The sequence below is a fragment of the Lates calcarifer genome, linkage group LG16_LG22 (genome assembly GCF_001640805.2).
Source record: "Lates calcarifer isolate ASB-BC8 linkage group LG16_LG22, TLL_Latcal_v3, whole genome shotgun sequence".
NCBI classification, from domain to species: Eukaryota; Metazoa; Chordata; class Actinopteri; family Centropomidae; genus Lates; species Lates calcarifer.
This window is the reverse complement of record NC_066848.1, coordinates 11,455,237-11,468,816: the sequence shown is the minus strand read 5'-3', so window position 1 is coordinate 11,468,816 and position 13,580 is coordinate 11,455,237. Positions and strand designations below refer to the sequence as shown.

At 39.9% G+C, this 13,580-nt stretch overlaps 3 protein-coding genes across 5 annotated transcripts in view; all 3 read right to left on the bottom strand.

Annotated features, from left to right (window-relative positions):
- ctbp2a (C-terminal binding protein 2a) overlaps window positions 1–1,639 on the bottom strand; it is a 64,642-nt gene extending 63,003 nt beyond the window's left edge. For 2 of the 3 annotated variants that reach the window (XM_018696855.2, XM_018696859.2), the window contains exon 1: window positions 155–486. The gene's annotated coding sequence lies outside the window, so the exon portion shown is untranslated. Of the gene's footprint in view, window positions 1–154; window positions 487–1,474 lie in introns of those variants that run through there. The other variant, XM_018696856.2, reaches the window with a different exon arrangement.
- A 5,849-nt stretch (window positions 1,640–7,488) lies between these two features.
- tex36 (testis expressed 36) lies at window positions 7,489–9,729 on the bottom strand. Its single transcript, XM_018696882.2, has 4 exons — window positions 9,532–9,729; window positions 9,293–9,433; window positions 9,005–9,079; window positions 7,489–8,897 (listed from the first exon to the last, which is right to left on the bottom strand). The coding sequence occupies exons 1-4, from the start codon at window positions 9,580–9,582 to the stop codon at window positions 8,574–8,576; spliced, it is 591 nt and encodes a 196-aa protein (XP_018552398.1). The 5' UTR covers window positions 9,583–9,729; the 3' UTR covers window positions 7,489–8,573.
- Window positions 9,730–9,956: 227 nt separating this feature from the next.
- Window positions 9,957–13,526, bottom strand: si:ch1073-143l10.2 (uncharacterized protein LOC565165 homolog). The gene is made up of 7 exons (XM_018696881.2): window positions 13,233–13,526; window positions 13,080–13,143; window positions 12,882–12,966; window positions 12,448–12,521; window positions 11,405–11,656; window positions 11,152–11,273; window positions 9,957–10,586 (listed from the first exon to the last, which is right to left on the bottom strand). Exons 1-7 carry the CDS (start codon window positions 13,318–13,320, stop codon window positions 10,477–10,479), a joined length of 795 nt encoding a protein of 264 aa, XP_018552397.1. The 5' UTR covers window positions 13,321–13,526; the 3' UTR covers window positions 9,957–10,476.
- Window positions 13,527–13,580: the final 54 nt, after the last annotated feature.

The following is a 13,580-nucleotide window of genomic DNA, read 5'->3' as shown; positions in this document are numbered from 1 at the left end:
CAGCTAATGTCTACTCCCACCCTCCCTTGTCCCTCCTTGCTGATGGCGCAGGGACACATGGACAGCGATGCGAGTATAGCTTTCAAAAACTATACCCCGGTGGAGCACACAGTGAAATATTTTACACCACCTTTGCAATAATCTTAAATCCTACCTCGACTGGATGTTTACTGAGAGTTCAAACGTCGGCTTTGGGGGCTCCAGAAATAGCATCGCACGCTACGCATTTCAAATTCGCTTGTTATCTTGGATTTAGATAATGATCCACCTTTAGATGACATAAAAACTTAATCCTGAACGCAACGGGACAATCTCCGGCGCTGGGAAACGGTGCCTGGTGTCGGTTTTTACGGGGGGAAGTAGCCTCGGCTCTCGGTATGCCTGGTTATCCTGCTGTTTACTTATACGCTTCATAAACACTCCTATTCTTTTCCTCCTGCCAGAATTGAGAGGTGTGTATCAGTTTGCTTTTCCTTTTTTTCTCTCGCTTTTTGAGTGAGGCGGAGCCTTTGCCCACTTCTCCCTCACACACACACACACACACACACAGACGCACACACATACACACAAACGGAGACGAGAGACACTACTTGCAGTTGATGATGTTGATGGATATGGGACAGTGGGAATTTTCGAGAAAGGCGATTTCTTATTGTGATGGCCATCCATTTAGGCTCGACTATTATTGTTCCCTCTCTAGTTTGGAGTCTTGGCCAATCCAATGGGCTTTTCAAAAATAATGTTAGAAAAACGGTTAGAGAACAGATTAAGATTTTATGTCTACCTTAACACACCCATATTCACACTGAGACGTGGTCTATTAGTTCCTGTTAACTATGAGGACACTGTCTTGTATATATATGAACAAGCACCAAGGCTTTTTAGGGAAAGGGGGAAATGTCGCTTTGAAACGTTACAATCATGTTAGCGAAGTTAACACATGATCCTCTAGGGTCATTTGGGTGCTAATGTTATTAGCATAACATTTTATAATGTGCGATACATTATGTTTTATTTTTGTAAAGTGTAGTTTAAAAATGAAAATTATGAATCAATACTTTGATCAAGTGCAAGGCCAGATCTGCCTATGTCCCATCTTTGGTATTCAACATTAAAGGGTTACATATATTAGCTAACAAGTAGTCTATCATTTGGTTCAGGTGGACAGCCACCTGGCAACTATTCAGTGCAAGTGTTTATTATCAGCTAATGTAAATGTGAAAACTAGTTTGTGTGGTGTGGTATGCAAAGCGATCTTCACTTCCAAACTTGCTTTTTGACTAGCTAGGCTATGGAGAGCTGGCGTCATGACGTCTCACCAGGGTTAGCCTTAGCCTCCGCTCCATTAGCATCTGTAATTCAATGCAATCTCTCATTCAGCATCTCTTTCATCGATCTTTCTGAGACGATGAAACATATTCCGATTACTCTGTGACCCATAAAAAATCACAGGCACGGTAGCGTGACTGCTTACCTCATCGTGATTTGGTTTCGTCCATATCCATAAAAGTCACCAAAGCTAACAAAATTGCCGTCCCTAGCTAGACACATGGAAGTGAGCCACACACGTGTTGTTGAAAACGGCTCTGCTTTACGGCTGTAGTTATAGTTACTAGCATAATCAAAAATGCCAGTGGGATTTTTAATGAAGTTTTCAAACTTCTGGGGCAGAACCCGGAAGTTACGATACCACTTTTGCTCTCTGTACTTGAACTACCCATCAGCTGGCGCAAACACCTCACGGGGAAATTTACATTCTTTATTTTACAGGCTAATTTAGACCCTTGGGGAAATAAAATGTACATGAACAGTTAGCTAACTAAATAACAAATTTTTCCTCTTGTATGTGTAGAGTCTTGCCTTCAGCCCTCACTGTAACTGTTGCTCTTGTGTAGATAGATTCACTGCTCAGCTGTATGTTGTCTCAGTTCATTCGTCCACATAATGCCACAGGTGCAGTTAGCAGCAACTGCAGCTGTGCCTTGATGTCATGCTTAAAACATGCAATCTACTGTATATTCTCCCTCGTGTTTAGTTGTAGTCTGAGCAGTAGACTGTACGTGGACCTTCCATTCATTCACACAGTAGTGCCGGCCATGTTACATAGCACAGATGGCAGAGAGCATCTTTGGATTTCCCGTCATGTCACTCTCTGCATAGTTTCCCAACACTTCCCCTGCTCCAGTGTTTGAAGTGATCTTTCCACAAAGATGGAAAATCCCCACAAGTAATAGATAAATCATTTACATACTTTCTATTCTTTGTCTTGCTGTAGTGTCTGTAGCATCTACCCTGAGTGTGTGGTCCCAGGCCTGGGGGCTCTTGGCCCTGTCCTGAGAGCATCTTTCCCTGCGGTCATTTTGTCTCCAGCACAATGTAGCTACTGGGCATGAACCCAAACACTCCAAAGACCAACACCAGCCAACAGCAGACACAAACAGAAGCATATGTTTGCAATGGCAGGAGAGGGGATGGATGACAGGCAGAAGAAGAGACATAGGGAAGTGTCTGAATCATTGCTGTGAGGTTAAGTCAAAACTTGTTTAAGACAAATGCATTCCTCTGAATAAGACAGCACAAAGTCAAATCCTAATGGTAGCTGACCAAGTTAATGATTTAGTATATTATTTAATGATGTAAAATGACATGTTTAATGACAGATGTAACATACATATGTTGGCATCCTTAATTCATCAGCCATATGTGGCAGACTTATCTGTTTTTTCCCTCTTTGTGTCATTTTGAATGTAAGGATTGTTTAAAATCGGCTTTATTGTTACAGATTTAATCCAACAAAAGTCTGTGTTTGCTAATTAAAAGCTTACCTTCTGTTGTGTTTACTGTAGGTCACTCAGTAAAGCACCTCACTTTTTGTTTCTGCACATTTTAAAAGCAGATTATATGTATTATAAACTGATTAGAAACTGAAATCATGTATAATTTACACAATCTCCCACTTTTTAAATGACACTCTCCTGCCACTAGCACAAGAATCTGGTTCTACTAAACCAATACAGTGCTGTGGATTATTAAAATGTTCAATACATTAGGGTTTGATATTATGATTTGCTTTTGTTTATACAGTAGTTGTTAGAGGATGACAGTCAACACACACACACCTCTCTAATCTGTTCACTGTACAGTGGGTATTTGAGAGGATCAGTAGTGTGCGACGGCATATTTCTGCAGAGAGACATTATTTCTTCCCTCAATTCCTTCTGGCAGAGATCTGAGTGTTTGACCTTTTTAAAATGCAAAGCGATTCTTCTACTCCAGAGAGTGAACGGGAGGCTCATGATTGTGCTACTAAATTTGAGGGACTTAATGCAGTAACTCACAGAGAGGGAGAGCTGTTCTGCACCTGCTGAAGTCTTGACTTGGTTACGGGGATACAATAACACCTCCAAGGGTTATGTTAATCTTTAAAGATGGGTTATTCTTATGCTGCTCCACTCTTTACCTCATTTGAATGAATATTTCACTGCAACCTTGAATCAGTCTCTCATGCTTAAATCACTTTATTGTATATCATTTCCTTTTACTTGGTCCTACATGCATACTATGATTGGTAGGTCTTTTGCTTTACAGTGTCTTATATCAAAATAAACTGTGACTATCTTTATTCAATCAGCCCACCCATTCATCCATCTTTTATCCCGACAAATAATCTGTTACTATTCAAAGTAACTTTGTATTAATCCCCATGCATAACCACTGCACCTCTGCAGTGACCTCACCTATGATTTTAGATTAACATTTCACATCAATTCACATCCTTCACAGGGGAAGGGGAAGTGCAGTTAATTTAACATCAACATCACCAGCGGAGCACTTATCGTTATCAACAGCTAAAAAGTGAAGATCATGTTAATTGAGAATTTAACAACTTACGACACACTCCACATAGGGGATATTGTAATGAGCAGCTCATGGGAGTGTAATTTACATTTGTTAATAATGACAGATTGTTAAGAGTGTGCCATTGTACTGTATGTACCTCTTCCACAAAGTGTGCATGCAGTTCAGCAGCAGAATGTCTTTTAACCTAGCTTTTGAGATGGCACAATATGATTTCAAACAAAAGCCACACAATAGCACTCTGACCGCACTCATCTCTAATTATATTCCACTACATTAAGGCCTCTGACACAGTCATAGCAGCCTTTAAGACACTGGCATGCCTTCGATGTCTTATATTTATGCCTCCAATAGAATGCAAATGAGACAGATTTACCCCTTTGACTGGAGAATAAGTGTGAAAACAGTTAATTAGACTTGTTGTGAGGTTTCTGGGTGTTTTTGCTTCCTCCTACAGCATGAAATAGAACCTTGTGAATGTTTATGTGAGACGTTCAAGCAGTTTTTGAGGCTTACTACATAAACTGTAATGGAGAATATATGCTAAGTTGTCTGAGGCGTCACTTTGATTCATTTGCACTTGTCTCTTCCAATTAGAGGGCCATCTCAAATGTGACTAACTTGACTTGTTGACATATTTTTCATAAGGTTCTAAGAAATAACAACCTCCTTTTGGTCAAGTGTGAAAGACAGCATAAAAAAGAAGCAGATTCTGTTGGGTGTGTGGTCCAGTTCCTGATCTGTAAATTGGAACAGATTCATCCATTTTACCTAATGAGATTAAATTGCTGTGATGCTGAGGTTATGAAGGAGCAGATCAGATGAAACTAAGAGGTGGAGCTTCTAAAGTAGTGATGAAATACTTGGTAATATTATACAAATGTGGAGAGCCTAAGTGAGAAATCAGTTGAGCTAAGACGTGTGTTTTTAAATGAACCAATCGATCTTTTTTACTCTTATTTAGTACAGTTTTGCTGATTAATCACAGCTATAGCAGCTTTTTCGCACAAACTGACACAGTGTTGAATACAGCTTTCTTCATATGAACTATGCACGATAAATTCATCCATTCTTGTATAAACTATTTTCTTGTTCTCTCTCAGGAGGGATACTTGAACAGACTGCTGCTTGTAGGGTCTTTGTTTACAACCAGCCTAATGTAATTATACTCACCACCTACACACAAATTAGCATGCAAACTGTGTCGGAGGTTTGAAAAATACATGGAGGAATGTGATTTGGTGCAAGGATAGGTCTGATCTTCCAAGGCGGTGTGTTTTCTGCTGCAGCAGCCGCTCAGTGCCGCGATGCCAGGCTGGCGGACCACACAGCTGCAACACAGGAGGCAGACCTGAGCAGGACCGCAGTTAACAAGCTCCAAAGCACTCCATTTCAACACACATGTGCGGCGCAAAGACGCTTCAGCAGGGGAGTTCTTATCTCGGCTGAACAAACTCCTTGAGTGATGGGAATGTTCTCAGAATGCTATCATGTCCTCTGTGGAAATAAGATAGCCAGCCACCCTTATCACCACCCTCAGACTCTGAAGGGCCCCTGACCATTACAGGAACAAGGACCATAGACTGCCAGGGGAGGCTAACCAACTGGCTGCCTGTGAGAAAAAAAAAAGACTGCCAGGGAATTGGAAGTATTGCAAGTTGAATGACTGACAGGAGATTGGAGAGAGACTTACTGTTAGCTACTTTAACCCAGCCAAGGGAGACAACTCTATGCCTTGAAGGCCATTTTGGACCTAACAGTTGTTATTTAGACGGGATGCTGAATGTCTGAAGAAAAAAAAAAATGATGCTACACATAAGGAAAAGTCATACTGTGAACCTTGACACCTTATTAAAAAGGATGTAAGAATAGAGGGAAGAAAATCTAAAGGAATTGGGGAAAGGTAGATGTTAGTTATAATTGGCAAAAGGATCAACAGGAAAAAAAAATCTTTGTGATATGTGATTTAACTGCAGCATCTCCATGGCAACTCTCTTTTCAAGTCACATCTTTAATGAATAGGTAATGGACAAAATGCACAACTTCATAACGTCAGAGCGGATGCCAAAACTGACACCAGAAAAATAAAGGTAGATTTTGTTTGACAAAAAGTGATTTTGCTGTGCACACATCAGAGTATGTCAGAAAAGCGCAGCAGCCTTTTTTTGAAAACAGCACACACACACACACACACACACACACACACACACACACAATGTACCATAGCAACACAAATCTTCCTTCTGTTGCTGTTATTTCGACTGTCTGGCAAATCCACCTCTTGTTTTCAAAGCATTTTTTTCTCTAACAGGTGCAAAACCTCTCAACTCAACACATCAAAGAGACACATGCACCTGCGAATAAATCACAGCAAATGGTAAGAATCCAGACTAGGTCCTCCTAACACCAAAGAGGTAGGATTCAAAGTGTCTGATTTAATATTCATGAAGTGCACGGCTTTGGTGGTTGAATGCTTGTTTACTGAGATGTGTCTTTTGTCCTTGGGAGGAGGTTTGATATTCCACCAAGAAACTGTATTTACATATACTTGTGGTATTGCCTTTACATGATATAACACACACACCTCTCACCTAACATGGTGTATACATACAGTACACGCCACCACATACTAACTTATGACTGACACGCTACCCTGTGAAGTATTAAAAGCCTCGCTGCTATTCTGACAGAGCTAATGAGAGTTTCTTCTTATGAAGTGTTGGTGGCTTCTGTGCGGAGGAGTTGTTCAAGTTGCAGAAAGTCCAAAGTAAAGTGTAGTCTGCAAACTGCACCCACAGGGACAGAGGTGGCAGACAACCAGTCATCACCAGACAGAACCAACTGTCAAATGCAAGCACAGGTGTTTTTCAGTAATAAACACTTCCATTCCCTCTTGGCAACACCATGGCACCTCTTTAAAACGTGCTTTACATTAATTTAGGTACGATTTGGCCTCCTAAAATGTTTAAAATCTATCTACAGTACGCTTCTCTCTCAGCAAAATGGCAACAAAAGGGTTAAAATAGAGCTGGTAACCTTCCTTTTTTTTTTTTTTGCACCTGTTTTTTTCTGTTTTATCAAAGGTATGGTCATCACAAACCCCTAGCCCTGTAGCTTGGTATCAGTCGTGCACCTGCATCCAAGGATCATTTCCCTGGCAGCGATGTGTGAGATAATCTCAAAGTGAAATCACAAAGGGCGGCTGTTTCAGATGGATGTGACACAGCTTTCTTGTCTTGCCATATGTTTAAAAAAGAAGAAGAAGAAGAAGAAAGTGAGATCTAGCTCACCTTTTAAAAGTGAAACAACTCCTACAAGGTCAGCACTGTATGTGGACCAGGTAATTACTACAGCTGAAAGAAAGCTTGTGAGAAAAAAAAAACCTATCTCCCCGATGAGTACTTAAAGAAAGAAAGCAGCTGGTCAGAACATACTCTGGAGAAAACATCAGCTATTGGAGAGAGCGGTTGGGGATACTTTTCACTTAAGTGCTTTTCTCTGAGCAGTGTTCTCTGTCGTTCGCTCCCACGCTTCCTCCTCTCTTGTATGGGTGGTACACACACATATATCCATCCCTTTTATCCCCAGGGGTGAAACAAACCCATGCATTATGACTCAAATCAAGCTTAATTATTTTCACATGCTCTAATTTAATGTCTTGATGTTGATATGCATTGAATAAAAATAGCTGGATTCTTTTTCTAATTATCAACCCCCCCACTACCACCACCACATTTTCTCTCCCAGAGCATGCACATTACACAGGGGTTTTGGTTATTACATTTCTCACACAACTTGGCGGTTTAACAACTCAGTGGATCCTCAAGCCAACTGATAACTCACGTAGAGCTGCTGCCCTCTGGTGGCTGAACTGGGAACTCTCAACAGTCTTCACAGGGATCCTACAGCAGCTCCTGATGTAGGTGAAACAGTCCATAGGTTAATTGTGTTTAGATGCTTTTTTTCCCAATTTTATAGCTCCTATTCTCTCAGGTAATAAAAGCACCACGTAAGAGAACCATTGTTAAATAAAAAGCAAAATTATACTTCATGTTAATATACAGTGTGCTTCCAGATGCACTTTCTGTATTACTAAAATTAGATATTTTTGAGATACTAACATTAAATCAATCTACTGTATGTATAACTGGTGAAACTTAACATATACTTGACTACACTATAGTGCACTTGACCATGCTATTTTGAGACAAGATTAAAGGGGAGGTGTTAATACATCTTGGGGAGCCATCATTTGTTTTTTGAGTCACCCAACTTATGAAAGTTTAATGCAAAATCATCAATCAAGTGCCCCTTTAAATATGTTAATAACATTCCTGGAAGAGTAACATGAGTGCACTAAAGTTACATTTGTAGGGGGTATGTGCAGTATGTGCATAAAAGTACATAAAAAAATAAAAAAAATAAAATTCATGATGTCCCAAAATAGCATTGTCAAGTGCACTTGAACATAGACAAGTATATCATAAGATGCACTAATTACACAGTAACAGTCCACTTTCCAGTCTAATTAGAGTTGTTGTGGAATAAAATCTTGTTTGTATGGTTCACCTAAAAATACTCTCAAAACATTAGAACATGCTATCTAATGTTTCAGTTCTTTATTTGACAGCTGGATCATCCACAAAGTTCACCTGACCCTCTCTGTGCAATGTCCTCTCAATGATGCCATCTAGTGCCTTAAAAGTAGGAGTAACTTAGGGTCTGGAGGGTGCTGAGCAGTTGGTAGCTGCCAACACTTGCAGGGTCTCTGGGAGATGTTGAGAGTCATGTCGTCCAAACCACATGAACTGCTCCCCTGCCTGTGCTAAAGCTGCCTCTGCAGACTTCTGCTTGTGGTTGCGGGGAAAGCGCCTGGTGCCGGCTGGAACATTAACAGCCTCCTTCACCATAAATTCAGTCTGGTAGGCTGTGAAGTTCCCCCCAGTCTCTGCAGTGCCACCGTCAGCCCCGTCATGGCACAGGCAGAAGTGGGAGTTGTGCTGTCTGCGATCATCGTGGCATTTCCTGCGTCCTACACCCTGACATATACCAACATGATACAGAAGGGATATGGTTTCCTTTCCACCTGTGATACAGTAATAGATCTGAACATTTCAATATGCCCCAAATTTCTCTTCATACTCACATGAGTGAAAACAATGATGTTGTCTTTTAAGGAATGCTTGTTGTCATGGTCTGAGAATGGATACTCCATGGATTTCTGTGAAGAAACACATGAAAAAAACTCTTACTGGGAGGACAGTCTAATACAGCCAAATGCAGGGGAATGAGATAAAATGAGGAGACAGTTTCTTTCTTTAGCAGAAAATGCTTTGATAGGACGTGCAATGAGATCTTTCAATGCCCTGGGCAACTACAATACTGTGGAAAAAAGAACAGCCAAAACACTACATTATCTAATGCACATACACACCTGCTGAGTTTTCCATTTAGGATAGCGCTCAAAGTTCAAAGCCTGAGGCAACGCTGATTTAACCTGAGTCAGCATGATCCCAGTGCTTGTACAAGTCCCACGATTCCCTGTCTCATTTTCTGGTAAAAGTGAATGAGCAAACTGAGAGGAAAATAAAAAGCCAATTACACACACAGGTTTGAATGTTATGACTTGCAATGATCTGTTTTAATTCTGTGACCAAATTAAGGACTTCTTACCCATTTGCCATCATTGCTCATTGAAGAATATCGCTTTCCACCTTTTACCATTTTAATACACTTTAGAGATCTTGAGTCGACTGAGAGCTTTCACCAAAACACTATACCTACACACACACACTTACACACAGTCCAACTTAACAACTAGGTTAATGCAGACACTGGTGACTATGGAAACCATGCTACAAACAAACAAACTGAAATCGGAGCTCAATTTGCCATGGAGATGTGGAACTGGAATTCTGACCTGAAAACATTTTAAATACTTGTGACTTAAACTACTAATCCAATAAAAGAAAAATAAATCACAAAAGCATGATAATTGGATATTGAATTACAGTTAAATGAGAGCTACAAAGAGAAAATCTTGTTTTCAAACACGAAAGTGACAGTGAGACAATTCAATCAAAAAACAAAAACAAAAATAGCATACAAATGACTTTATTTCTCTTAACAATAACGCATACAATTTTCAAAGAGATGTTCGAAGCGAATCTTTAAAGATCACAGATTATTCAGTTCTTTTCTAATACACTTTTTGACTTTTTGAGACATAAAAATGATTCACATGATTTTTTGTGCGAATAAACATAGTTAAAAGTGACACACGATCACTAATACAAAGAAATGATTTCATTGGTTTATCACCGCATTTGGTACAACTGGAAGGATTTTAAAAATTCTTTAGTGAGGGGTGTCAAACAGGACAAAGTCCAGATGTGATAAATTAACAACAAGAAAATAAGAAAAGTGTGACTTTAGTTTAGTTAATATAAAATGAGATACTCTAACAAAGTTTTTAACAACATATTTCCAGGATGTGGTGGATCTTTAAATCACCTTTTAGTTCAATTTAAAAACAGGTACAGATAAGAAACCATTTTTCCTCGCACTTCTTGTAGCAATGAGTTACTCCTTAGTTCTGGCATCACATACTGTATCTCATTACATACTGTTCCTCAGTGAGAAAATGTCATTTCCAGGATCCTCTGAGAATATTAGGCTTTTGTTGTGGTCTGGGTGCCCCTGTTGTAAATCTGTTGAATTATGGATCCCTGACAAGAACAGCATGAATAAAGGTTAAATTTCATGTTTTTAGGGTTACGTTGAACACACAGGAGGTTACCATTAATTCCTGCTATATAATATTATTTTGAGGGTCCTGACATTGAGAATCAGCAGTGGTATAGCAACACAGAATCCAAGCCTTGATCCTGATGCTTTGTTTTAGAATAAACTACCCTTTAAGTGTATACAATTGGAGCTGAAACCATTAGCTGATTAATCAATGTGAAGATTTGTGATTGTTTTCTTGTAAGTGTTTTAATGATTACAATTGGTCAACAAAACAAGAAGAATCTCTCACTATTTTCTCAAGCCATCTGATGTATTTAATGATGGCTAAATGGTCCATCATGTCAACAATTCATCATTAAAAAGCCCTTTTTGTCTTGACCTCATTAACTTGACCCCCTTCATTAACAAGATGAAAAAGATGACCTTTGATTAGGGCTCTTGGTGCCTGAGGATCTATATGTGCAGCACTGAGGTTAAGTTATGTTATTAAATTAAGAGATAGCCATTAAGCATTAGTATTTGAAAGAGAATGCAGAGTCTTACTCTGAATGACTGATGGAGACGTTTCTGTTATATCACTCCAGGGGCTTGTCACTTTGGGAACATACTCTTTTCCGATTTCCCTGTGGAGTTGCTTCTTCAACTGTTTGGCCAAACGGTGCCACCTGATTAAAAGCAGTAATCACAGACAACTTAAAATCTCCAAAAACTGTTGCTATGTTATCATTTAAAGTGAGTAGATTCTTGCTTTTCAGCTTTGTAAGTCAAACAGAGATCACACATTCACTTCTCTTACCTTTCGTGTGTGTCGTTGTATTTATTCATTCTGTCTGCCTCTTCCCTCTTCTCCGCCATCCATCGTTGCAAGAGTTCCTCTTTCTCTCTCACAGCTTGCGCCAACGCTTCCTTTAGTCCTTTCTGCTCTGCTCGCAGAGCTGCCAACTCTTTGGATTGACACTCTAAGGTGAACTCAATGTCTGACAGGGTCATCTTCAGCGTTTTACTCCCTTTAGCCAGAGTAAGTGCCTCTTGATGGTACTGGGACACACTGAAATAGCCAGGTAATGAAATGGTGATTTATTCTACCTTTGATCACCTTGTTGCTTTAGACTTTTAGATGTTACATCTTGGGTCACAAGTTCATCCTCCAATTCTGAACAACACCAAGTGGCTTAAGCTGCATTTAAGCCTCTTCTCTGAGGTATTGGTTATTACCGTATTAATCCAAATATAGGACAATCCTGATTATAAGACAACCCCTGCTTTTCCAAAATTTGTTTTTGACTTTGAAGATAGGAAACATCAAGAGAGTCATCATCAAATCCTACTCTGGTAAAACTGAAACATTAAGTATAGTAACACATAAAACCCACATAAGTGTATCTCGTCTATCGGTCACACACACACTCTCTCCTGTCTGGCTCTTCCGAAGAGGTCAAAGCCATTCTCTCAGATAGTTAACATTTTTCAGTCTGTTTTAGACAGCCATAATTCCTGGCTGTTTGACAGATTTTCATGGCTCATGTCCTGGTTGACTGCTGCAGTAAAGATGATATGAATTCATTTTCAGATCGTTATGAATTTATGTCTTCTGCAGCAGCAAAACATGTTTCACAAGCCTTCAGAAACTCCTGTATGTTAAACTGGGCTAACTGCGCTAAATCACTACAAACTGATGAACCTCTTATTTCCCAAGCAACATAAAGGCTACAAACAACCCATAAATCAACACTCTCTGTAAAGGAGCTTGTTAAACTGACACTCTAAGAGAAAGCAGAGAGTATACTGTGATGACTGCAGTTGTCCACTGACAGGGATGCACTGACAACGTGAAATTACCGTGACTGCCAGTGCTGGAGTTCAGCCTCTTTCAGATACAGGACAGAGGTCAGGTCTGAGATAGTCTGAGACAACTGTGAAGACAAAAAGCAAAGGATGAATTGATTGAGTGGTGGATGATGTAAGGATCTCACAAGTTCAAAGGTCAACACCTGCATACAGGAATCAAAGAAGGTTCATGTAGTCAGTTTCTTTCCCTGCTGTAACCTAACTTCCTGACATCTGTAGTAGGATTATGGTTATTTTTACACAGTCTGAGGCACCCAAAGCTATCTATAAATGTATTTTCTGATTAACAGATGTATGCCTGAGGTTTACAACACATATTTGCGCAAACTGCTGCTGCTTATATAGTTAGACAACAGCTGAAACATCTTCCCTATAGCTGGAGGCTGATGCTGTGGTGTTGTCACTGGATTACTCATTTCACCCACCTTTTCTGCCAGGTGTTCACTCTCTCTCAGCTGGAGCTGTAGGAGTCTGGTGTTTTTTCCAACTTCAACTCCACCTCGTTCCAAACTGAAAATGAGTGTTTAAAATATATATATATATTTTTTTAAAAAGTCAAGTTTTATCAAGCCACATCAACATAAAGGGCAAATGTGGGGTAAGTGAAATTTTGCATTTCTAACCTCTTTGACTGAACATCATCCAAAATTTGTTTGCGAATTTCAAAACGTTCTTCCATTTGAGACACTTAAAGAAAACAGATAACTGTAATTAAATGATAAGACAGTGAGAACATAGTCATTGCAAAGGCTGAGGTGGGAAAATACTCATCTTACAGCTTGTGAAAACCCCGACATAGGGCAGTTTCTCGGTTTGGTCTCTCTGTTGTAATCGAGCACGTATGTGATTCCTCCAGCTTCCCATCGTAATAAGCACTAGCTTTATTTTCTAACGGTGCCCAAGATTTCCGACCACTCTTACTTGACAAGAGACATTACTTTGTCGCGGTCGAAGACGAATGACTGCTAAAATGTATGCTAGCCATCAACATGGGAATGACCTGCTCGCTGCAAAGTTTCACAGCTCCTCCTCCTCCCTGTTCAGTCAACAAGCTGCTAGACAGTCCCCTGTTAGATAACCTCTGACCCCGACCCCATCCCCTGTCTGTAAAATAATGTAATATA

Bases quoted from the DNA above. Each gene is read 5' to 3' on its own strand.
- tex36 (XM_018696882.2), bottom strand. From the start codon at position 9,582: ATGGTAAAAGGTGGAAAGCGATATTCTTCAATGAGCAATGATGGCAAA. The intron at 9,434-9,531 runs GTAAGAAGTCCT...TTTTCCTCTCAG, and splicing joins TGAGCAATGATGGCAAATGG to TTTGCTCATTCACTTTTACC. The intron at 8,898-9,004 runs GTGAGTATGAAG...GGTATATGTCAG, and splicing joins ACATCATTGTTTTCACTCAT to GGTGTAGGACGCAGGAAATG.
- si:ch1073-143l10.2 (XM_018696881.2), bottom strand. From the start codon at position 13,320: ATGGGAAGCTGGAGGAATCACATACGTGCTCGATTACAACAGAGAGAC. The intron at 12,967-13,079 runs GTTAGAAATGCA...ACTCATTTTCAG, and splicing joins GATGATGTTCAGTCAAAGAG to TTTGGAACGAGGTGGAGTTG. The intron at 11,657-12,447 runs GTAATTTCACGT...TGGCTATTTCAG, and splicing joins CTCCAGCACTGGCAGTCACG to TGTGTCCCAGTACCATCAAG.